The sequence below is a fragment of the Cygnus atratus genome, chromosome 6 (genome assembly GCF_013377495.2).
Source record: "Cygnus atratus isolate AKBS03 ecotype Queensland, Australia chromosome 6, CAtr_DNAZoo_HiC_assembly, whole genome shotgun sequence".
Classification (NCBI taxonomy): Eukaryota; Metazoa; Chordata; class Aves; order Anseriformes; family Anatidae; genus Cygnus; species Cygnus atratus.
In genome coordinates, this window is record NC_066367.1 from 9,306,349 (window position 1) to 9,330,919 (window position 24,571).

General features: G+C 50.4%; 1 protein-coding gene across 1 annotated transcript; it reads right to left on the reverse strand.

Moving 5' to 3' along the window:
- Positions 1 to 412: 412 nt before the first annotated feature.
- Positions 413 to 24,088, reverse strand: MLPH (melanophilin). Its single transcript, XM_035566122.2, has 18 exons — positions 24,000 to 24,088; positions 21,686 to 21,750; positions 20,189 to 20,313; positions 18,108 to 18,329; positions 17,851 to 17,987; positions 16,347 to 16,385; positions 15,663 to 15,754; positions 14,823 to 14,951; positions 13,486 to 13,684; positions 12,377 to 12,540; positions 8,169 to 8,252; positions 6,448 to 6,621; positions 4,399 to 4,593; positions 3,165 to 3,320; positions 2,971 to 3,060; positions 2,224 to 2,281; positions 1,421 to 1,518; positions 413 to 1,306 (listed from the first exon to the last, which is right to left on the reverse strand). Exons 3-18 carry the CDS (start codon positions 20,296 to 20,298, stop codon positions 1,280 to 1,282), a joined length of 1,974 nt encoding a protein of 657 aa, XP_035422015.1. The 5' UTR covers positions 20,299 to 20,313; positions 21,686 to 21,750; positions 24,000 to 24,088; the 3' UTR covers positions 413 to 1,279.
- Between the last annotated feature and the right edge of the window lie 483 nt (positions 24,089 to 24,571).

Genomic DNA, 24,571 nt, shown 5'->3' on the forward strand with positions numbered 1-24,571 from the left:
TGTCTGCTTTTTAAACGAGGGGTGCATATACCTGTGTCCTGCTTTGGGCTGGGCTGGAGTTAATTTTCTCATAGTGGCTAATATGGTGCTGTGTTTTGGATTTGTGATGGAAACCGTGCTGACAGCACCCGGCTGGTTCACTTGCTGCAGAGCAGCGCTTGCACAGAGCCAGGGCCTGCTCTGCTCCTCGTGCTGCCCCCACAGCGATGGGCTGGGGATGCACAGGGGGCTGGGAGGGGACGCAGCCAGGACACAGGGACACTTTTTGTCCCTTTTGCTGCCCGTATTACCTCAACCCACAAGTTCCCACTTTACCATCCCCATTCTTTCCCCCATCCCACTATGGGGCAGCGAGCAATCACAGGTTCTGAACACAAAATTGGCTTTATTGTATGATTTAGTGTACGTATATATAACCTCTACACGGGCAGACAGGGCAGGAAACCAGCAAGTAACAGGTTAACTACAGCCTGAACAAGCAGTCAATACCATCCCAAGTCTCCTTGGGCCACCTACAGCCCTTGGCTTGGCTCAATCTTTTGAACTTCAGGCCACGAGGATTTTTGTTTGAAAAAAAGGAAACTGGTTTTGTTCCACCTGGAGTGGGAAAGTTTCCAGGCTCCAGACTTACAAGACTGCCCTGGGGTGACTGCAGGACTGGTTTCTGGACTGCTAGGAGTCTCTACGGCTGCTGAAGCCAAGCCTATGTGTTACGTGCTTGGGAAGTCATGGTGAAGGTAAAGGGCATTGACCGGCAGGTACTGAGCCAACGCTTTTAGCAAAAATCTCCTCTGAAGCCTCCAGCCAGAGAAAGCAGCAGCTGGAGGCAAACAAGCAGTCTGGATTTTGGGGTGGGTGGGTGTCACCAGTGCTGCTGGCAGGAGCCCGGGGCCATCGCAGCCCCCGAGGGACATCAGCAAACTTCGGGCAGAGTGGGGAGACTCATGAGGAGCCCCTGTGCTCTGCTTGCTGCTGATGTGACCTCGCGGGGAGAGTGGCACCGAACCTCCCGGCAGGTAGGGAGGAGGAGGAGGAGGAGGAAGGCAGCGTCCTGCCCAAAGCCACAGCCCCACGGATGTGTGCCCCCACACGAAGACCCAGCCACGCTCCTGCACCCCGACACCTTGCTTCTTTTGGGGTCCTCGCTGGGGTCCTGACTTCCCCCCGGCTGGGCTTCCAGGGGCAGATGGCAGCGGGAGAAGGAAGGGCAAGCGCTGAGGGAAGGCGGCGAGGCTCTGTGCTGAGGTCTCGTACTGTCGGCGGGACGGTGCCCCTCTCCTCAGGGCAGGTGGGTCATCACGGGCTTCTGCAAGGCAATGACAGCACGGCCTCAGCTCGTCCCCTGCCCCAAGGGCTGAGGCCAGTGTGCTCCCCGTCCATCCCTGCGGGTTTGAGGGGGGCTGTGTGGCCGACCACGTACCGCAAAGAGCCGCTCCGCTCTCCTGCTCTTCCCGTTGGGGTTCCTCTGCGTCAGCGAGCCGCGGTACGCGGAGTTGCGGTCGAAGGAGTCATCAGGACCTGTGATAAAAGAAGAGGTGAGGCTGGGAGTAGGGCTTTGTAATCATTTGGGACACCAGGAAGGGCATCTGGTCATCATCTGCCTTCCTCTGCCACCAGTTTCTGCCTTTGTGGGTCTCCTTTACGAGTCTTTGACCTGCTGGGAGATAGAGCCGTCCCATTGCCCAGCCCAGGCAGAGGGGATTATGCTCGCCTGGTCGAGCCTGGTCCAGCCTGGTCGAGCATCCCTCTATCTCCTCATGGGGCTGACGTGTCCCCTGCACTGCCCTTATCTGCCTGCCCTTCTCCACCAGGAGGGCAGCTGGCTGTTCCTCAGCATGGGCAGAGGGGACCTTGCCCCCTCCCAGCCTCAGCCTACGGAACCGAACTTTAAATTGCCTGCACTTGTGGGCAAGTGAGATTCCTTCTCTGCATTAAATGATCTTTTCCCCTTTTTCCTCCATTCATCTTCTATTTGGCATTATCTGGAAGAAGAACCATTCTTTCTGCCTGTGAGCTCATGAGGCGAGGTAAGAGAGAAATAGAAAAGCCATTTCCTAGCGGCCCTTGCTGATAGCAGTCAGGATGAAACTGTCCCCTGCCACCCCAGCTGCTGGGACAGGTTCCAGGTCACTGGAGAACTTTGGTGGCACGGCCACCGGGGTGCCACAAATGGAGCAATTTGGTGGATGGGTGTCCAAGCACCCCTGAGGCCACCGCTCTTACCGCTAATTTCGAGGGGGCTGTTGAATTTCCTCCTGAGGAACTGTGGTCCAGACATCTCCTGCAAGAGAGGGGGAGATGTCAGTGGTGGGGAAGGGGATGGGGGGACCGAGGTACCCCAGAGGCTGCCTTTCCACTACTTTAAAGTAAGCCCCCTCGAGAGGGGAGGTGAATGCCTGAGCACAGAGAAGCAGCACAGGGCTCTTGGGGTGCCCAGAGGAGGGATAGCTGTCAGAACGATGGGCTGCAGCCATGGCACCGCTTTCTGCCCATATATTGAAAGCTCTAGGCTTGGCACAGAGAGAAAATCTGCACCGAGGGGCTGGGCAGACGTGGGAGATAGAGTACAGCATGTGCCTGGCTCTTTGGACAGCCTCACCCTGCCTTGTCTGCATGTTCACTTCTTCTGTTTAGCCTAAACTGATCTAAGGTGAGCAAAAAAGGCAGCACAGTGCCACGTCAGGAACCCTGATGACCCACGATTATAAAAATCAGTATGGAAATGCAGGAGTGGAGTCCCGCACTGTGCACAGACTCAGAGGCAAGAGAGCGAGTGCTTCAGCAGTGACACAGTGATCCCGTGGAGCTTTCCCCCTTCCCACCCCTGGGAAGGGCATGAGAGCACAGAGGAGTCCCGAAATACACCATCCTCCCTTCATATGTGTGTAAGGAATATGTGCCTAGGGAAGGTGGCGATGAAGGAACGAGCACAGACCCCTCAGGACTGGGACGATCCTGCCCAGCACTCACCTGCCCGCTCTTCTTCCTTGCCTTTTCCACCGACTTCACGGTCAGCCCTGCCGCAGACAGAGCCGCAATTCGAGACTCGATGTCCGATATCTTTAAAGAGAGAAAAAAAAAATAAACAAAACCCCCACGGGCAGGGCCTGGAAGACTCCCAGCCAGCTCCATTTGCTGCCACCAGCTCTCGGGGCTGCCCTCACCTCGCTCTCTGCCTGCTGCACCCGAGTGGCTGCCGAGGCCACTTTGTCCTCCAGCTCTGACAGCTCCGAGTCGGTCGTGCCGCTGTGCTGAGCCCCTTCCTCAAGCTCCACGAGGGTCGTCTCAAGCTGGTACGTCTTCCCAGCAGTCAGGTACACCTGAAACGCAAGAAAAAAACAATCCACAACGTTGCAAGTTAACCTTCCTCCTCTTGAGCCCCAGACACAACAGTTCCTGCCGCTGTTTTATGACTGCCTTCCTGCCTTGCAGCACTGACAGCACCACTCAGTTCCGGCAGGGCTTTTCATCTCATTTCCTCCCTTCCCGAGGCTTTTTGAGAGCAATTACCAACCGGGTGATGCAGCAAAAGCTTGAGGTGGATACAAGAAGGAGCAAAACTCCGTGACCCCCTCGAGTAGCATCAGCATCCTCATGCCATGCGCCCAGAGGGGAGGCAGGCACCTGCGACCAGGCATGGGCTGCCACGTCCCACGGGAGCAAGCTGGGAAGGAGATAAATTGATTCTCCAAATCTGGTCCTTCTTTTTTAAGGGTGTTTGTGTGGCTGGGTTGCTTGGGAGCAAGGTCAGGATTTGGGGGTTTGGTTTTGAGCAGCTTTGCACAGGAACTGCTCCAGGTATGCAGAAATGATGCCAGGCCCAGGCAGGGAAACACACGCATGTGGAGCACAGCACGGCACCAAGGTGAGCTACGGGGTGTGGAACAGGGATGCGCGGCCGCTACGGGAAGCAACATGTTGACTTTGCTGTTTAGATAAGAGGGTGAGAGGAGCACAACTATCTCCCCTAATAAAACCATGGCTTTTACTGCCACTTACCTCCTCCTTGGCTACTGCAAGGATGCGAGTCCAAGCAACGCAATTTAGGAGACATTAATTTGTCCACACGCATTGACATAAGATGACCAAGTGGGTTTTGGCCACCATTTTGCTGAACAATCCCCAAACTTTGATACTGCTAATGCACATCCAGCTCCTCCAGTTCTATTTTTTTTCTCCATTTTTCTCACGGGCCGAGAGCATGGGTCCCTCACGCTGCTTCCACCTTTCTCCTTGGCAGCTCCTCCCCATTTTTCATGGGAGGATCACGGGATCTTCATACACATATGGGGAACACAAAGGCAACCTCTCTGATCCCTTAGTGTGCCGGCTAAACAAGAAATCTGGGAGGCTCTCTGCATTCCCACCCTGCTCCCAGAAAACTCTCGGGAACCTTACATTTTCTTCCAACTCACGGTACGCTTCGGCCACCTCTTTCCCCTCTTCCAGACTGGGACGCTGCCCTCTGAGGGGGGCACAGGGCCCATTGCACTGGCTCTCTCCATGCACCGACTCACAGACTGCTTTCTCCGTGGCGTTTATGGCTCTCAGGACTTCGGCCGTGATTTCGCTCAAAGCCTGAGCCGACGACCTCTGCGAATGCCCAGCACAGCCAAAGCGGAGGGAGAGGAGGAGGAAGAAGAAAGGGGTGAAAAAAAAAAAAAAGTTATCATTATTTTAACGTGTGCTGACAGTGTGCGAAACAGCGTGAGAGGGGGTAAAAGGGGTATCAGGCCTTCAGGAGCTGGAGAAAGATGGAGATGAGATAATTAAAGGGCTTGCATTGTTCCTGAAGGGCTCTCCAGCAGAGATGGAAGCGTGGCTAAAACAGAGCTTTGATCTCAGCTCATGCTTCTTTGGGGATAGTGTGACAAAGGGAATCACCTCGAAACGCGGGTGGGGAGCTGCCATTAGCACAGAGCTGCTGCCGGGCCGGCTCCCCGCGGCGTAGGAAGGCTTCAGAAAGGTTCCTAAGGGACCTTTCCTTGCCTGGAAGCAGTGCCATGGAGCTGTCGGACTGCCAAAGCATCTGGCCACCTGAAGGTGTTACAGGAGGGGAGGACAACAGCTCTGACTTACAGCTTTACTCCTCTGGGAAAACCCATGACATTCTCTTACCCTTTTTCCTCCCAGGATGGCTGGTTCTGATGCTGCACTGGAAAAGTGTGAGATCTAACATAGCTTTACAGGCCTGAGCATGGATGTCAATAACAAAAAAAGAAAAGTATTGCATTGCCACATGGCCAGAACTTGGGGCTCGTGTCCTCTCTTCCCACCCCAAGGAGCGCTGACAGCAGTAACGCTTGTAAGCGCTGCCTGCATTAGCCCCGTCGCTTGATCAGTCAGAAAGCACGTGTAAAAATAGACCAAAGAAACTCATCATCTCTCTCTCGGCTGATAATTCCCTAGAAACCAAGGAGATTGGGGTGATGTGTGCGCTGGAGACAAAGACAAACAGTTTTGTTTACAGCCGCATGTATTTCCAGGCAAGCCGCTCTGCGGAGAACCAGCCCGCTCCGTCCTGCTGGCACTTTTATCATTTTACGGTGCCTTCACTGTGCAGCACTGAGCTTCATGTTTTCCCCTAGGAATGCCTGCTTTTACCGCAGCCTTCCCCCATTAGAACACTTCTTCCCAACTACACAGGAGACTTGCACAAAAAAAAAATCAGAATTAAGCAAAATCTAAACCTGGCTCTCAACTGAGAGGGTGCTGATGCTAATTAAGACTCGTGCCCACCACTGATAAATGTACTCTGAGTTCTGGTCTGATAACTGCAGATCAAGTTTCTTTCACATCATCACGTTGTTTTCTAACAAGAGACACCGTCATAAATACCTCTAACAAACAAAAGGAAAGTGTAAGGAAGGTTGCTGTTAAAAAGAAATCTACGCTGCCACAGCTTCTAACCCAAACTGCTCCATCTACACGTCACTGCAGTCATTTCGAACCCAATGTCCCACAAAGGTATTTCATGTTTTTTGCTCTAAGTGTTACCGTGATGCAAAAAAGCTGAATTTTCGTTTCCCTTGGCAGGTTTGCTTTTACTTGGCTGTTGTAACTCAGCTGGGTCTCTGCTTCAGAGCTGAGCTGGGTGACTTCTGTGTTGCGCACCTGACCCCACTGAGATGAGTGTGCCGGTATCCTCCCTGCTTCAGGGCTGCCTTTCCGGCAAAAAGTAGCAGAATTTAGGGCAGATCCAGAGAATCTGGGCTTCAATTTAAGAGGCACCAAATGGTCTCTCCTCCTGTTGCTGGCAGCAGGAGGCGATGGGAGGCAGCACAGTGCTCTAAGTGCAGGTGACACTGACCCAGTAGAGTGGAACTGGGACCCAAAATTTTGATTTGGGAGGTGTGGGATGAAACAAGAGGCACCTTGTAATGGTGCAAGGGAGGAAGGAACCAAATGTGGAGCCCAGAACAGCACAGGTAGGAGGGCACAGATCACCTTTCGATCGCTGGAGGAACTCATCTCTGGTTTCTTCACTCCTGTCTTCTCTTCATGCTCCTCTTCTTCCGAGGAAACTTCTTTGTCACTGATGTTGCTGGCTAGCTCCTGCAGCTTCCTCTTGAGCTCCTCCTCCTCAGTGTTGGGATCGAGCTGGGGCTCTGGGGCTGGAGACTGAAAGGACAGCAGGGAAGGGACAGAAGGGACCTGTGTAAGTACACGGGTCTACCGTGGGGACAAGGGTGTGCGTCTGGCTCCAGACACTCTCACCAAGACCAGCCGGGCATCCAGCACCAAAGAGGATCAGGAGTGCCTTGTGTCTACATCCCCCAGGCCTGCCCACCACCTCCTTCACAGGGCACAGGCGGTGGGGAGCAGAACAGCAAGTTTAGGCTGCCCTCCTCAGAATAAATACCATGTGGGGCCCATGGGGAGCATTTCACAACAACCCAAAGATCCACCAGGTTAAGAGAAGCAGCTGTGTGAACCACCATCTCCCTAGGGAGCCTGGCGAACCACCATCCCCCTAGGGAGCCTGGCTGTACTGCATCAGAGCCCCTAGGTGCTCCGGTTTGCAATGAGAAAACAGGCAGCACGTTTTCCCATAGGGTAGAGGGCGTATTTCCATGCAGCCCTGTTATTACACACGATTCATTTTACCCGAAGAAGAAACCCATTAAACTCGCAGCAGTTAGAAGGGATCTCTGGAAGTTACTGAACTCACTGTCCCTCGAGTGAAGACGGGAATACAATTACCTGCATCATACCTGATGGCTTTTGTCTAAGCTGTTCTTAACAGCCTCGAATAATGGCATCTGCAGCAGGCAACCTTTCTCCCAGGCAACCTATTCCAGGGCCCTGCTATCCTTTCTGCTAGAAAGCTTCCCTTAATAGTTAACCCGAAGCTGTCCTGCGGCAGCTTACACCCATTACCTCTACCCTGATCTGCCACAGACACGGAAACAAAGCTTTACTTCTCCCTGAAGCACCTTTCTACCTGCTTGGACACTTTTCTTCCCCTCACCCCTATCTTTTCTTTCCTGGGGTTAAACCACTTGGCATTTAAAGAATCCCATATATAATTTTTTCTAGACCTCAGACCATTCTAGGTGTTCTGGTTAGGCGACCAAACCCATGCTTTGGAGGTTTTGCTGATGGCTGCAGCTCTGCCAGCCTGGTGACACCTGCAAACATGCACACCTCCTACTCTGCTGGTCGGATTTACCGACAGAAACACTGAATGTCTGTCCCCGTTAAGAATTTGAGAGAGAATAAGAAATTGTGTTGTTTTTTAGATGCCTGGGGGACTTCTCTGTAATTATCACTACTGAGCCATTCGTGGCCAGAGCACCTCATCCTAATGGGTTCACATGAAGAAGCACACAGTCTAAAGTTAGAAACCCCCAATCAATGTGAAGTGGCCTATGTTGTCGCAGATTCTACATTGCTGCCCAACTTTAACTTAATTTAGCTGCTTTCTTCTGAGACTGATGGCATAGTAAGACAAGGGCAGCCCAGAGGAGATACAGAAATCCTTCTTGCCTCTGCTCTCTTACTCTAAATATTCTTGAAATTAGTATTTAATAGAGAACCAAAGCAAAACCCAGTTGTTTTCCTTGTGCAGAAAGGGTGGGGAAGGCAGGAGCTTGCATGGGGACCAGCTGATAGGAGGGGAAGGGACAGGCACCATCCACATTTTCTCCCCAGCTCTGCCCTGTTACCTCGGCAGAGTGCACCAGGATTTTTTCCTCCAAGCGGTTCAGCACGTGTTCAATTGCAGACATGCGTTTGTTGAGCTCATGAATCTAGAGGAAAGAAGAGAGAAAAGGAGTAGAGGACAGAGCCGCCACCACTGCTAGGACGGTGGGAACACAGCCCAAGGCACATGCAACCAGCAGAACAAAAAGAGCAAGGCACCACCACCACGGGCTCCCCAAAGAAGTCACAGCAGGAAAGGAGGGTTGCAGAAGGGTTTACCCCATAAGCCACTAAAATAAATATAATAAACTATAATAAATGCTCACCACCGACCCCAGAGTGTCCCTTGATGTCCAGAGGCATCAGGATGTGACACAGCCAACTCTCTTCCCATCATTTTTGTACTGCCCCAAATTCAACTCAACATCAGTTTTCACTCCCTGCTATGACATTTTTCATGCAGCTACTACCCCACCATCCCCTGCTGAATACAGCACTGGGAGAGGAAGAGGAAGGGAAGAAGGAATTTCCCATGAAAAAATTCCAGATAGAAAATGTAAAACTGAAAGTTTTCCCCAAAATGCTTTGAAATTTTCTCACTTCTCAATGCTTTAATTTATCAAGATTCTTGCCCCTCTTTTCTCCCTTCCTTCCTCTTCCAGATGAAAAAGTGACCAGGAAAGGAGTCAGACAGACAAAATTCTGGAAATCAAAGAGAAATTGCTTTCTACGCTCAAGAGCCATGACAAATTTTTGTGGTTAAATCACTGCAAACATAAAAGGAAACTTTTTTTTTCTTCTTCCTTTAGAAATAGAAGTTTTGCTTTCTTCCAAAACAAGTCTTCCTCCTTTGATCAAAACAAATAAAATACAAATGATGAAAAATATTGCCCGTTTTACATAGATAAAACACCACCTTCCACATTACTCGTGCTCTGAGTGGCTGCCTCCCATTCAAAAGGGAGCGAGCAGTAAATGCAATGAGTAAATGCAGCAACAAAGGGATGCGAGGGCTTTGCTTTGTTTTTATAACATTTCCATCCTGTCACTGAGTTTTTGTGCTTGCTGGTGTTTGATTAATTAGATCCTCACAACAGCTTGGAGAGATTGCATCTGCTTAAGTGAAGATGAATATAAAAACCTGACACTGGGGAGAGCAGAGCACGGTAATTACCATCCTGGATTGAATGCATCCTCAAGCAGCATTAAGCCTCCAGGCAGGAAGCAATCCAGTCCAGCTGTAAGTGGTTTCTTGGTACTGTTGGGCCTGACTCTTGTGCCACTCCGGTGACAATGAGAGGTCTGCGATGGACCATAAAGCTCAGAAGAGGAGACCAACGTGAACTGAGCACCTAGTGCTACCTGCGCTATCCATACCGCGGCAGTTCGGGGAGGTCAGAGCATAATGCAGGGCTTGCTGTTGACAAGAACAGGAGCTGAAGAGCTTTTTTTCACACTTCCTCACAAGCCAGGCTGGTTCCTATGCCTGGTGCTCACTGTGCAACACAAGGTGCACCCCCACCCTGCATGACAAAGGCTGCCGAACACCGGTCTCTGTTAAAAAGCTTAAATGAACAAACCAAAATAAATCACAGCCCATAAGCAAGACACCAGCTAGGGCAAATGGCATTTTTTCCAGAGAGTGAAGACAGGTTATTTTAGCAGAAGTGTTGCCTCCAGCCTCTCAGCTAACCAGGAGACATCTGGGAGAGACCCAAGACACCTAAAAGAAGCTTTAGGTAAAGATGAAGGAGTCAGATTGTAGGAATCAGAGGAAAAGCAGCCTAAGACTGACATCAGAGCTTTGGAAATCCAGAGTTAAGATCCCTTTAAATGCATCAGAATGGCTTTTGGGGAGAGACCCAAACAGTAAAAGTTGTTTTTCCTTGTGGTTTGGTCCTGTTCAGGACCAAGACCTGGGCCTCTGCTGAAGCCGAATGTTTTTGTGTGTGAATGAGTTTTTCCCAGCTCAGGGCTTCTTTTCAAGTCTCATCAGATTTAAGAGTTGTTTTTTGTTTTGGATTTTATTTCAACACCTGCAGCTCCTGGAGTCGTAGGGCTAGTGACCAGTCTCTGGTTTTGTTACCAGAAAATTTAAGTTTCTTCTGTTAGGGACTCAAAAGCATGCTCCTGCCAGAGTTAAAGCAAAAGAGACCTTCAGATCAAATGCATTTTGATGAACTTGCACCCAAAGCAGTTGTAGCGAAGAGGGTTTTCATCTGTGGGGTGGAAGTGACACAGGACAAAGAGATGTGCTCTCCATCTCTCGAAGCCTTCAAAAGACAACAAGGTGTCTGTCAGGAAAACATTGCCTTTGAAGCAACAGGCTATGGGATGCGATACAGGATTAACTCGTGTTCATAAAGATGCTTCTGGACCCTACAGGGCACAGTCTTGAACCACCAGTTGGGAGCCATCTAGCACTGAAACCTGCATTTTCCTCCCTGCCTGCTGTGGAATTGCAAACTAGCTCCGAGTTTTGAAAGATGTTCTCTCTTCTTTGGGCTTGTACCTGGCCTCTCCTGGGCCAACGGTGACAGCAACACGTGTGTTGTTCCGAAGTTAATGGGCCAGCATGGAGCCTGGTTTCTTCCTGCTGGGACAGGGGAAGGCTCTGCGGGACGCGGTTGCTAGCTGTAAATGCATCAGCAGCATAAAGGGCAGGAAGGATGAAGAGCTATTTAAGCTAATGAACGGTGTTGGCATAAGAACAAATGGGGCTGAATTGGGAATTAGAAGATGTCTCATAACCATTAGGGTGATGAGGTGCCACAGCAGCCTTCATACTGGTGTGATGGAGCAAAACACAGAGCACACCGGACCACGCTTAAGCAAGGGCTTGCAGAGGCGATGAAGGAAGTTATCTGAAGCACTGGTAGGAATTTGGCCCCATTTCCCCACTGCAAAGCACTGTGCACATTTCATGCCTAACGTACCGTGGTCTCATTAAGGACACCCAGTCCAAGGTTTTTCCATTTACTGGGGACTGAAAAACGGAGCACATTCACTAATTTGAACATATGCTGAGAGAAAGAAAAGGAAAGGAAAGGTTTCTCCCTGCTTAGGTACACGAAGCATGGTGATAAGGGATGGCTGCAGTTACAGACCCCCTACCCATTGCCAAAAGCAGAGTCCAGGATGGCAGAATCACCCCTGTAAGCAGAAACAAGCAAATTTCTTCCCCGTATATCTGTGTAGTCAAGCACCAACGTGCATTTTGCTGCTGAAGAGGGCTGAGGGAGGCTTTACCATTCTCACCACCGACCTTTCTCAAAGGTGGCGTCAAGGACTGCAGGTCCTTATTTACAATTAAAACACAAGCTCACAGCCCTTTCGACACCCTTCTCTAGACTGTTCTCCTATTCTCATTCAGGGGAGAGACGTGGCAGGTTGGCCTGACCCAGTCCTGCCGGGGCTGGAACACTCCACACCGTGAAAGAAAAGGATCTCAAGGCTGATTACATCTCCAAGCCTCGGCCTGATCATAAAGCCCCGGCACATTTAATTGAAGAAAGGGGACATGCAAAACTATAGGTAGGTCACAGTTTAACGGGGACAGACTGGAGAATTGACAGCACTGAAGGCAAGCTTGTTACTGCAACAATAGCATGTACAAAGGGAAACGCCAGCACTTGGCTTTCTCCCAGCCATGGCTGCAGAAGAGGAAAGGCTGGAAGGAGGCCTTGGGAAAGGTCCAGAGTGCTCCTGTGTAAACCTAACGGGGCAGAGATACCACTCTTCTCCCTTGCCATGAGGGAAGGATGAGCCCTAAATGCAGCTCCAGGCCCCAGGCGTGCTCTGCGTGTCATGGACAACTTCGCAGGTCCCCACAGCACAGGGGGCAGAGCGGGGCCCTGGGCCTTCATCTCGCTGGTGCCACCCGGCTGTGACAAGAGGACAAGCCAGCTCCTAGGTCATCCCCCATCCCACCACCCTGCTTGGCAAAGTGTAATGGCCACACTCCTTGCTCCCCTGGATCCTGAAGAGCGAAGGATCCGGAGCATGCAGGGAGCTACAATCCCTTTTGGGCCCGCACCTGGCAGGCGTCGGTGCCAAACTGCACCTCTGTAGAAGGGGGCAATGGTTTTGTGCAAATTTATTGTGTTTTGTGGTTATTTGTGGGTCTGCTTCGCCTCTGAGCCACACCTGGCAGATAACAAGCGTGGTTTGTGGCAACAGAGGCTTGGCCACAGCCGTGGTCTCACAAGGGGCTCTGGAGCCTGCTCAATACCTGGTTTCCTGAGTGGCTGATGTTCTCCTGGGAAGAGGCTCTGCTCCGGCGTTTCATGTGGTGGGGCAGGTAGGCAGGGACCTTCTGGGCTCCATTCACGTCCTCATCAGAGGTGTCCATGTCTGCAGAGTACGGGGACCGGGGCTGCTCGCCCCAGGGGCTGCCTTTTGGAGAGAGAAGGCTTCAGTACAAAGATCCCAGAGATTTATACGAACTCCTGGACATCAGTCCCATCCCTAAGACAAACAAATAACCAGTCCTTTCTCCAGGTTACTTTTTCTGTCCTTTGTTGGTGTTGCAAGTAGAGCTGCTGAGATGGAGCTGCGAACAAGGAGCATCATCCTTGCCCGCTCATGCCTCAAACAGCTGTGCCCTAAACCAAAAACTGACAGTACCTTTTTGATTTTGTGGCAGTCCAGGTTTGGACACAGCCTTTCCTTCATTCAAGTGCTGGTAAGTTATTTATCTCAGGGGTACCAGCCTAGGAGGAAGCATTTAAAAGAGCAGACCCAACACCTTTTAAAGGAGGATTTCAAATGAGACAAGAACAATTGCAGAAAAGGGAATTAACAAGCCTGAGGGCCCTGCTGATTTAACAGCCCAGAGGGGCTCAGAGTGGGGATTTAAATGGTACAGATTAAGGTTTATCCAGTGTTTCCCAGTGCTCTGGAAGTCAAACACTGGAAAATATAGCCAGGCAGTTTGAGACCCAGAATGATATGTTCCACAGCTGCCTATGCAAATGATGGCGTTCAGTCCTCCTGACTCTGCTGTCACAGCAGGAGACAGTGGTAATAAAAAGCAAATTCTGTGCCCTCATTTGCTAGGGTATTTATAAACCACAGACCCCACAGCCTGCCTGTGCAGCCAGTGACCAGGATTTTGTTGGGGACAAGACCAGCCCATTACAGCCAAATAACTTCAGCTGATTCTTTAGTGAATAAAAAAAAAAAAAATAATCAGTTTTGCAGATGGACATTTTGTCTTGACACTCAAGCCTTTTAGTCACTTTGACGTTGTTCAAAAAGCCATTTGCATTTTGGTCCAACTGCTCTTGCAGCCACCTTTCCCCAGAAGGAGAGAGGAGGAGTCCAGCCCCACACACCTACCAGGTTTTGTATTTCTTTCCAGGCTCCTTCTCCGTGAATTGATGGTGAGATGAACCTCTGTGCTGAAGAGCTGCTCTGGAGGGCTTGGGTGCTGTTCCTGTTCTTGCAAGATGTGGTGGAAGACCGCTGCCAGACCTGCTTCCTCCATCCTGTGCTCTTGGGGGGCATCTTCAGCCGAGCTGGGGAAACCTGGGAAGGACTGAGAGGCAAGGATTGCTGTTGGGCTGCTGCCAGTGGGGGCTCCTCTCCCTTTCCTAGCAATTCCTGGATTTGTCCTCCAATACATGCATGGGCTGATCTTTTATAATGCCAGTTTTTAATAGTCCAGCTTAAAGGCCTCTTAACCTTGCTGCTCAACACTGAGCAATACTTAGGATCACTGCCAGGGGGCACTGTTAATTTTTATGAGAAATAGGTATAGAGTCCCTGAAGCTAGGCAGGAAAAACCTTGGTCCCCAAGATCCACTTTTTTAAAACACTGTGCCCTTTTGCTTACTAAAATAATAACGAGCTTCTGCTCCACAAATAGTCTGCAAATGATAAATTGGATTCAGATCATCTTGGCAGAGGTCAGCCCTCCCTAGATGTTAAATCCTGCAGCACAAGGGCAGGTTTAGATAACGAAAGAATGAATCTACTTCCTTTCCCCAAACTCGTATCAATTTATGTGGAATTGTGTGGATTGCCTTTTTGTTTGTCTGTTTTAAAGCCTTTGTTATGTGTCTCAGAACATCTTAGTTCTAGCTAGGAGCAGAGTTTAATTTATCACAGCCCAGGGTCAGGCGCCCGGGAGCTAGCACAGCAGGCGTGGGGCCCTGATAACACGGCTGCCTCCGGGGTGCACCGGGCTCCTTTCTATGCCCTTCTTGTGCGGCTGACACTCAAACGCTACATCCCCAGTGCCACCACGTGGGAAAAACCGCCCCAGACTAGAAGGTATGATGGGAGAGCAGGCTGTTTTTTTTTTCGTTTTTTTTTTTTTTTTTTTTCTGTCCCTTGACTACTGAATGTTCTGTTTCCAAAAGCTAGCTGGAAATTAGTGTCCCATAGCCCTAGAACAACACAAGGAAACAGCTGCCTGCAGAGATCAGCCAAGGGATCTGAAGGGAGAGATGCAGAAAGTCTCTTGGTATCCCATCTGACTGACCATCCCACTCCACTCAGCTGTCCTAACTTGGCAAAGGACTTGGGATGGGAGAGGATACAGCAAGGCTCTAGGGAGAATCGGCACCGCTGCCTCTCAGAACCACCAAGCAGCTGCAAAGCTGGCCGAGGAGGTGGCAGAGGTGGTGAGGAGGAGGAGAGGCAGAAGAGCAACCCCACCACCCCCCCAGTACCTGGAAGCCATCAGGGCTGATTGGTGCTGGAGAAAGCTGCGCAGACTGGCGGCGAGACTGGGAGGAGTACTCCGAGTCCAGTTCGAAATCAAAGGGATGGACAGACAGCAGGCGCTTTGTCTTGCGCATCTTAGCATGGAAAGTGTGAGAAAGGAGAACTCAGCATGAACCACAGCTGGTCCTGAAGAAAACGATCCTCGTCTCCTCAGTCTGCCTGAATCTGTGCACAGGCCAAGGTGAGGCTCATGCTTTTTCTGGAGAACATTTGGGTCTCGGGATTGTCCTGTTTGCAAGGAGCCGGGTGTACAGGACAGCACGCGCTTATACTGGAGTCAAGGAAAAGCAGGCTCCTGATTTTCACAGCTCTGGATCAGGACTGTGGCCATCAACAGGCAGAGAGAGACTCTCTCCCAGTTTATAAGTGCTCAGTGGGCAAGCTGAGCAATTTGACCGCTCAACGAAGTCCAGGAGCTGCTCTCGGGTCCTGCAGCACCTCCCTGCCTTCAGCCAGGGATGCTGTGGGTGAGATCTCCCCATGTCGGCAAGGTCTTTGGGTGCCTTGGGGCAGGAGTGGCTTGGACAAGCCCCTAAGACTTCAGAAGGGTAGATGAAAAGTGAAGTACTGAGGGTGTGAAGTGCAGCACATAACCATAGGCTGGAACAGTGTGTGTGTAACAGGAGGTATGTAACATTAACAGCATTTCAAAGAAAGATTTCATGCGTACTGCAAGGACAGATACACTTTCTAGCAGGAACAGAAAGCCACCACCACCCCCGGCGGGTCAGCAGCAGTCAAGGGCACAGAGCGAGGCAGAAGGAGTGGCAGAAGGAAAGGCTTACCCTGCTGTAACACTCTGCTTCGGCCCCACGAAGGGCATCGTCTTCATCATTGCTGTCATCCCCAATGCTGCTGGCACGGAGCTGGCATTCACCTGGAGGGAGGAGAGTGGCATGCTGTGCAGGGGCAGCTCAGCACCCTACACCTGGGGCAGGCGAGTCCCTACCACATCATACCTTGCTTCTCCTCTGGGATGAAGAAGTCCATGCCAGAAACACCTCTCTCAGTTAATTTGGTTTTGGCACGCTATGCCAGAGCACAGACATTGCACAAGTAAAAGGGGAGAGGACACAGGATGGGAAGGGACTGGAATTTCTCTCATCCTATCAAAAGGCAAAGTTGACCAACCCTTTCCTCCTAATGAACACAACCTAAACCCACAAATTCAGTGCGTTCGCCACAAATACAGCCAGCTTTAAGCATACAACGTAGACGCACTGAGATCGTGATGAGTGCTGGCAAGCTTCAAGTCTGGCTGTAACCGAAAATCTCTGTTGTGTCAGAACCCACCCTTGGGAGCCCCAGGTGCACTGCAGGGCAGGAGCCAAGCAGTGGGGAGACGTCCTCCTTGTCCCAGGCACTCCCAGCAGCTCTGCAGCGCACAGCCAGAGGCTGGGAAAAGGAGGAGACAGCAGCAACCTCTCCTGAACTGCAAGCTGCACGCTGCAATTCTCTTTTCAACTTACTGTTTATGTCTGGCAGGCTGTAAACTCTGTCGTGAAGACCTAAATGAGAAGAAAAATTGGGGAAAAATAAATACATTTTCTCCAGGTCATTTGCACAGAACAAGACTCAGAGCTGCAGTTCACCAGAGTTCTCAGCCTTAACCATCACAAGGCACAGTCATGAAAAGACTTTAGAAGGAACAAAACACGTACTCGGAGACAGAACTTGTAAAAAAAAAAATCAAAAAGCTCATTGCCACCACTTCCCCAGTCCTAATGAAACACATCATAGGCTGGGAATGCAGCAGGAGGGGAAGCAAACAATTCATCCTCCTTGCACCGTGCTATACTTCTGCAAGCAACATCCTGCGAGGATGTTCTTGCTTCCTCAAGGGTCAAGCCTTGTTAACGAAGCAAAGACAAAAAAAATCACCTACATTTGTGAAAAAGAAGGCAGAATCTCAATTTAAAGAAGTCTAAAGCATTGTCATCCTCAAACCAGGGTTGGTTTTCCCTAGGATTGTCCTTGCTTTGTGGTCTGATGAATTCTCCCACTGTGTAAATTTTTTCTCAGCCCTTTAATTTCGTGTTTGCTGCCTCTATCCTCCATGCTCTTCGTGATATCTCTGCCACGAATGGTCTGGACAGAAAAACGATTGGACTGCCTGAATCAGCTCATATTCATGGTATTTGTGCAGACTTTTCCGGTGCTTCTCATGGTGGGAATAAAATCCACATTGGCTTTTCAAGGAAATGGACAAAGCAGTGCAGCAGCTGTTTGTATGGCAGCTAGCAGCTATCCAGTAAATAACAGCACATTAACAGCAGCTTTCACCACGTGTTTATACGCTGTCAGACCAGTCTCAGAAATCCTGAAGGTCCATGGAGCTCAGAAGAGCACAGAAATTGTGACAGGCAGTTCGCTAATTTTGATACAGCTTTGTCTGTGCCAGAGCTCCATCAGACTGCCTGTAAAAATCGTTAGATCACTGGGAAAAATGAGTGCTGGCTCTATCCACCCTCTGCTTTTCAGACCTGGAGGTTGCTGTGGCTGCTTTTGCCAGGCAGGCAGAAGTCACAGCCGGAGCAGAGGATGCCGGAGACAGGTTAAAAGCCTGAAAATCACTGCCACCTGCTGACACACACGCTGCTGTATACCCACAGCCATCACTTCCCCTCTCCTGCGAGGACACATTTTACTCCCCGCCCTCAGCAGACTCCCAGCAGGAAGGTGTTTTGCCTAAAAATCCCGAGGGCCTGGTGTGGCCGTGGCGGGTTCTGTGCCTGCTGGCCGTGCACACCAGACAGACATGGCTTCATCTCGCCGCTGACATAGAGCTAAAAACCTATCACATCTCCCATGGAGCAAGCCCGGGGGCTGTTTGCGGGCAGCCAGCACATCTGATAAGCAAATTCCTTGCCCAAGGAATGCAAGGCAAGGTGAGAGAATTAATCTTTGCTGGAGACAGAGCTCAGGCTTCCTACCCGTAGGTTTCAGTGGTATCACCCCAGCGCTCGCCCTCACCTAGAAATGCCGAGTTGTCCCGCTGCCCTGGCTGCAGCCTGCCATAGAGGGACTGCAGCACCTTGGCGCTTCCAAACCTCTTGAATCGGGACCGCACGTGCTCGTAGTACCACTCCAGGGACCCGATCTTCACAATCCTGCTCCAAGAGGGGAGAGAGGGTGATGAGCCAGCCTCCCATCGCCACGGGGCTGGGAGAACTGCAGCACCCCAATTCCCTCGTCACCCAAGTGACCCCAGACAGATTTTTTCCCCGTACCTGGAGAGGCGGCAGGGGTCGCAGACCCAGCCCCGCTCCTTCTTGTTGTAACGGCTGCAGCTCTTGCAGGTGTAGAAGTGGCAGTCCAGGCACTGCCTCTTGCTGTTCAGCAGGAATTTGAAGGGCTGCAGGCAGTGGACGCAGTGGGTTTCGTTGAGGTGGGACTGATTTGTCAGGAATGCCCTCTTGCTGCTTTCCTGGTCGATCTTGCACTTCAGCTCCCTGCATTAGGTGGTGGGCAGTAATATAATGTAATCTCACCGAGCTCTGCCACCTCTCACGTGGCAAACTCCATAACCCTCGATAATTTCAGGAAATGATTTTCCAGGGAGCACCCTGAGCCCCACAGCTTGTGGAAAACAGCTGCAGGGCAAATCTAATTAATGACAAATCAGGGGTTAAATAAGCTGAGTCGAGCAAAGCGGCAGGCTCTGGATTCAGAGCAGGTTACAATCTTAGATTAAGGAGAATTAAGAGAGGTGTTGATCCAGTCCCTCGGTGCTAAATTCAGCACAGATTTATATCAAAGACAGGATGCCTGTGCAGTGAGGTTCTGGCCGCAGCTGGTGGAGATGCTCGTGATGCTCCCGTGAAAGCCCAGCTAATGTGAACAATTTGGGGAGCATGTCCTCTCTGCCACCAGAGCTGGCTATCAGGGCTGGTCCCCATGCAGGAAGGACCCTCAGCAATAGCCAGGGCCAGCCAAAACACACATTTCCACCCCCCTGCTCAGAGCAGGGGCCAAAGGCTCTGCCTGAAAGCTCTCTGTTTGTTCTCTGCACCAGCCCAAATATGTTTGCCTTTGGGGCTACGGTTGCGAGACGCTGTTTGACTTGTAGGGAAGGTCCTACAAGGCTTGTTTTCCACCTAGGCAGGGTTGGAAGCTGCCTTTTCCAGAGCAGAAATCAGCCTGGGCCACACACCCTGAGCAAGCAGCAGGCTTCATGGGGTTTCTGCTGTACCTGGCTGGCTCCACCATCACTAAATTTTCCTCCAGGGCTCTGCCATGGAGAAACGAAGGCAAAACATAAGACAAAAGCTCTGCCAAGTCATTGCCAGGTGCCACTCGTGCCCCTCCTGCCATCCAGATCCTTGCACCGGGATTAGGGATCAGCTCTATTTCTTTTTCTTTTTCCCCATGGAGATTTTTAAAACCAGCTTGCTGCCAGCACACCATTCACTGTTATGCTGGGGCAGCTCCAGCTTACATTAACCGAGGCTCTGGAACATGTAAAATCGGTATAAAGACCCAATTGGGCATCTACTTTTTGATATTCAGATGCTCACCGTCCTAGCAGCGTTGCTAGCAACATGGTGCTAATGTTAAGCAGTAAATTTCTATGGGGATACCAAAAACAAAGCCCCAAACAGAAAACTCACGATGCTGCAAACTGTGCCAGCCCTACAAACCAGCTTCTAGACACACAGCTCAAGGAAACAGACACTTTTAACCCTTTTTCCCTGTATTTTGTTTTATACAGGCATGCTCCCTTCCTCGTCCACCTCCGCGGAGGGGCAGAGCTGCAGGAGCCGAGGACACCCACTGCCATGCTGTGTTCTGCAATCCCCCCCGGCAGGCAAACCAGTTTTCCCGCCAGCTGTCATCAAATCTCCCAGTTAACTGCACCAGCAAGCCAGCGAGGCTCCCAGGCGCTCCTGCATCTCATGAAAAGGGGATTTTTCAAACCTACTTGCTTCTTCTGCCGCTGAAATCGATGCTGATTTCTTCCAGAGCGAGCATCCTAGGGGAAATCCCTAGCAAAGGATGACTCTCAGCCCCTCACCCTTCCCTTGTGATCCAGTGGAGGAATCATCTCTATCAAACACCCTGTTTGTAAGGGTTTGAACATACATCCATTTGCTGTTCTGGTGACTTTCGATTCTTTTTCCAACCTATGGTTCCCTAAAACTTTCCCAGAGTGGCACACACAACATATTTAAGCCTACTGACAACAGGTTCAGTTATTTCTCAGAGATTCTATAGGACCCCATGGGCTCCCAGGACCCACTAAATTGCTGACTGCCAATCTCCCACAGTAAATACTGTGACATTTGCCAGACCCCACGGTGTGGGTACTCACTCTAGCCGTTCCTCCTCTTTCTTCCGCAGGTCGAAGTCCCTCCGAACCACCTCCCAGACGTGCCTGGCCTCCTCATCGGTCAGCTTGGAGAGATCCAGCTTCCTCCCCATCTCACGCTGGCGAGTCTGAGTGACAAAAGCAGCCACGTCACAGAGCTTTAAACACCTCCCCAGGGGAAAAAAAGGCAGGAAAGCCGCGGGGCTTGGCACGGGACTGAGCATCCCCTGGTGTGCCAGCTCACCCAGAGCGACCGGCTCCAGCACACCAGGTTCCGCCAGCCTGCCCCAGCACCGCCTCTGCATTCCCGAGCCTCTGCTCCTTGCTGTATTTCGACCCTTAAACCCGTCATCCTGCACCTACAGCCTTGTGTGGGGAACAAAAAGCACCTTGGGGTGCTGTCACCAGCATGACCATGCCAGAAACAGGCCTCCTGTATTCATCAGCTGCTCTCCCAGTGACCAGGAGAAGCTGAGCTTCACTTGTAAAAAACAGCTTAATTAGGACATGGTGCTCCCCTCATTTACAGTTATCAAGAAAAGATGGTTTGACAGGATTAAAAGAAAAACAAAGTACTTCATATACATGAAGGAATGTATTTAAATTGCAATAATCCAATTAGCAAAGCTGGTCTTGTTATCATACTTGCTGTTCCCTCTCTGGGCAAAACATTGTGTTTTAGCACAACGATCATGTACATTAAAAGAAACCCTTTCTTTATTTCCATCGGAGCAATGCTAGGCACACTTCGTTTCCCTTGACAGGTATCTTGTCAAAAAGCAAGCCAGCAGGAGCAAAGGGGAGAAACATTCAGCCGGGTGGGAGCAGGGAAGGATTTTTGAAGGGAGTTTTCTACCCCACCAACTCTCCTGAAACAAAGATTAGGCTAAACTCTACAAACAGAGCCAGAAGAGGATTTTTGAGTCCCTACCTGGAGGAATTTGGTGCAGAAAAAGCAGTTGTTAGAGACGCTGAGCTGCAGAGGAGGACCACAGGAGTCTCGCTGGAAGCCATGCACTGATGTCCAGCGCAGACGCGGTCCCACAAAAGCAATTAGTTTTTTGGCAGGGGCAGAGGCGAGCCGAGCTGCCCTTACGTAAGCTTATTTGAAAGCCCCACTGAATCCGAACAGCAAAGTGGGTCAATAGACACCAATTATCATCACAACGAGACCCTGTTCCAAGACCTTTCAGTGCAAGCACAGATGGGATCTCAGATTTGGGTTTGCACCCATTGGGATGCAAGGACAAGGATGCACTGACATGTGGCCTGCTACACAATGAAAATGTAAAAATAAAACAAAACAAAACAAAAATACAAGCACACCTAAGTGCCCACACCCCCGAAAAGTGCTATTTTAGCCAGAAAAACATCACATGGGCAGCTTCTTGGAGGCAGGTCCATAGATTGGCATAAATCTTGGGAACCACATTATTTTAGGGAGACTCTCCCCCCACCCCAACTCAACGTACCAGCCAAAACAGGAGGATTTTTTTTTACCTCTTTCAAGGCAGTTTGCTGAGTTTTGTAGAGGTTCAGATGCAGGCTTTCGGCGATCACAGCTTCTGCATGGGAAAGAAAATTAAATCTGCCTGACCACAGCTGGTTCCCCTGTCATCGCTTCCTCCAACAATTATTCACGTGGGCTCCTGAATCTTGTGAACTGATGTAAAAAAAATAAATCTATCCAAACAACGGAACCACACAGAGAGATGCTATCACATGTCATGGGGCCAGACAGCATGACATGAAGTTCACCAGTGCTTGCGGCAACCATGCATGCACGGGGTGGGAGTTAGGAGTGGGAGTGCGAGGCAGGAGGAGGTTGTTTTTTTTATGTGTTCAAGCCCTTGGGTTTGGTCATGTTGGGGACCGTGGTGGCAAAATGGAGAGGGAAGTGTTACGAGCTAAGCCCCTCCTAATAATTAAGCTATGGGTAAAGTTTGGGCTCAGTTTGTTATTTTTGACCTTGTCAGATAATAAAGGGATGGCATTTTTGGGGTAGGTTCTCTAAGAGAAGCATTCCTTCAGGGCTGCTCTTTTAAGCACGGTATTAATGTGAGCTGTTATCTTTGCATTTCTTGGCCGTCATTTATAAAATCAACTGTAAACTGATATAGAGCACAAGTGGCCTGGGCCTTCTCTGGTGTATTTTCTGGTAACTGGAAGCAAACCCATCCTCCGTGAGCAGATTTTGACAAGCTCACTGGATGAGATACCGCTCGCTTATCTCCACAGACCGTGAATCCCACCCCAGTGAGCCTACCAATGCTCTCACTCCTGATCCTTGTTTTTCACCTGGTAATTCTGGGCACTTCCTGGCCAAACCAAGGGACAGAACAGGTTATTTTTAAAAGAATAATGAAGTTTGATTTTCCAAATTTCTGCCCCAAGTGCTGCAGAGGGAACTTGCACAAGCTCTTCTACAAAGACCTCTTATCTTCCAACCCCAGCACGCCAGAGCAAAACAAGAAGGACAGGGAAGGGGTGTAATATGCCTCTGCTATTTCTGTATGTGGCCCACAAGTGATTTTTTTTTTTCCTATTAATACAACCGTTTAATTACTTTACTGCATGACCACAGCTTGTTTGGATGCTGCCAGGACGACCCCAACAGCCTCGCTTAAAGAAAGTGGCCTTTCAACATTAATTATCAATTAGAAAACAACAGTCACAGGATCAGAAAAAGATGTTCATGGAGTGTCATTTACAGGGTGGAATTTGGATTTCGAGTGTTTTTCCCTAATCATGTGAGCATTACAAAGCTGGGTGATGGAGCAGTGGGATGCATGACCTCTCCCTTCTCTTATCTAACCAGATTTTTCCAATGTGGATCTAACCAGATTTTTGATGAATTATGCTACAAGCCTGTTGTCTACCTGACCTGAGAAGTGCTGCGTTGCCTGCAGAGAGGTCTAAGCCCCAAAACATGATACAAGTTCACTGCATTGCCCATATTCCCCTGCCAGTCCTGCACCCAGTCCTAACCCCTTTCAAATCAACGTGAGCTCAAGGCCACTTCAGACACAGGCATTTTAATGGCTTATGTGCTGCTACAGCAGGAGAAAACCAAGTTTTGTGCTCAGCAGGCTGCACCAGGCGTGCACAAATCCTGCTCTCGTCTGGGCGACGAGGTGTCAGAACCTGGCTCTGGGGGAGTTCATCGACAATTTTAATGCTGATCATACACCTTAGGTGTGAAATACTTGGGGAATGGGCCACAGGAACTTGAATGGGTCACAAAATTTAGGGTGGAGGAGCCTGCTTGCTCCGCAAGGCTTCAGAGGTGGCCACAGGCTTTGCCAGTTGCTTTGGGAACAGCTGGGGCCCTGAGCACCTACAGAGATGCAAAGAAGATCCCATTTACCAGGTGGGGACGCTAACTGGATGTTCCTGTTCCGACAATTAGCAGGGGCGCAAACGAACTGTGCTCAGGCAAAGGGCTCTGCAGAGCTAGCAGCCTGGGAAACGCAGCAGTTTGTAATGCAGGAGTTTGGGCATGTCTGGAGAGCTTGCTTCGGGCTGTCTGAAGACACAGGCTGCCGTCACTGAGCTTGTTCCTGCTCTGCTGGAGTCCAGAAGGGTCTCCTTACCCCGTTAAAAGGCAGAGGAGCAGACCCCACGTCTCCTCTGCCGCCGCCAGCCCGCTGAGAGATGCTGCTGGGGAGACGACATAAGGGAAGGGCTGATAGCAGAGGACTTGGTTTTTCTGAAGAAAACCAGAGGCAAGTCCCCGGAGGGTGGCTGAGATCCACGAAAAAAAAAAGTGACATCCCCGCACCGAATTCAATGTGTTTATAGCCAGAAACCTTACCTCGAATACGGGATTTCGGATGCACAAAAGCTGTTGGCCTGGAGCTCACTTGGACCCTGCTTTCTAGGCACCGAACTACAAACAGAAACCCCGATATTTTGCTTTCACTATTTACGCATCAGAAACCACCGCTGCGCAGATGCAAGTCCATGGAAAGAGCTATCTAACGCCGAGATCAGATTTTGCCCAGATTCTCTGAGCTGAAACCCCAGACACGGCACATCTCAGGCAGGCTGAGGATAGCTGTGGCGCATAACGGCGGGGCAGAGATAACTTGGTGTCTGGCATCCGATCGTGCCACTGAAACAGAGATGGAGGGGATGATACCCCACTTCCTCAGGCCTTTGCGTGCCATTGTCTGGGCTGTGATGGATTTTAATGTAATGCTGGGCAATAACACAGCTTTACACTCAAACCTTGGGGAATAACCACGAAAAATAAGATTACACTTACCAGGAGCGAGGCGACGGGGCTGATCACCAAAAACAAAACTCTGCTGCCAAATTCAGCATGTAGGATCCTGGAGAGGGCACACTTTGGGAGGTCACCCCAACTTTTATCCCATAAGCTGG

Bases quoted from the DNA above. Each gene is read 5' to 3' on its own strand.
- MLPH (XM_035566122.2), bottom strand. From the start codon at position 20,298: ATGGGGAGGAAGCTGGATCTCTCCAAGCTGACCGATGAGGAGGCCAGG. The intron at 14,952-15,662 runs GTAAGCCTTTCC...TTCCATGCTAAG, and splicing joins AAGCAGAGTGTTACAGCAGG to ATGCGCAAGACAAAGCGCCT. The intron at 4,594-6,447 runs GTGATCTGTGCC...GGGCATTCGCAG, and splicing joins GTTCCTCCAGCGATCGAAAG to AGGTCGTCGGCTCAGGCTTT.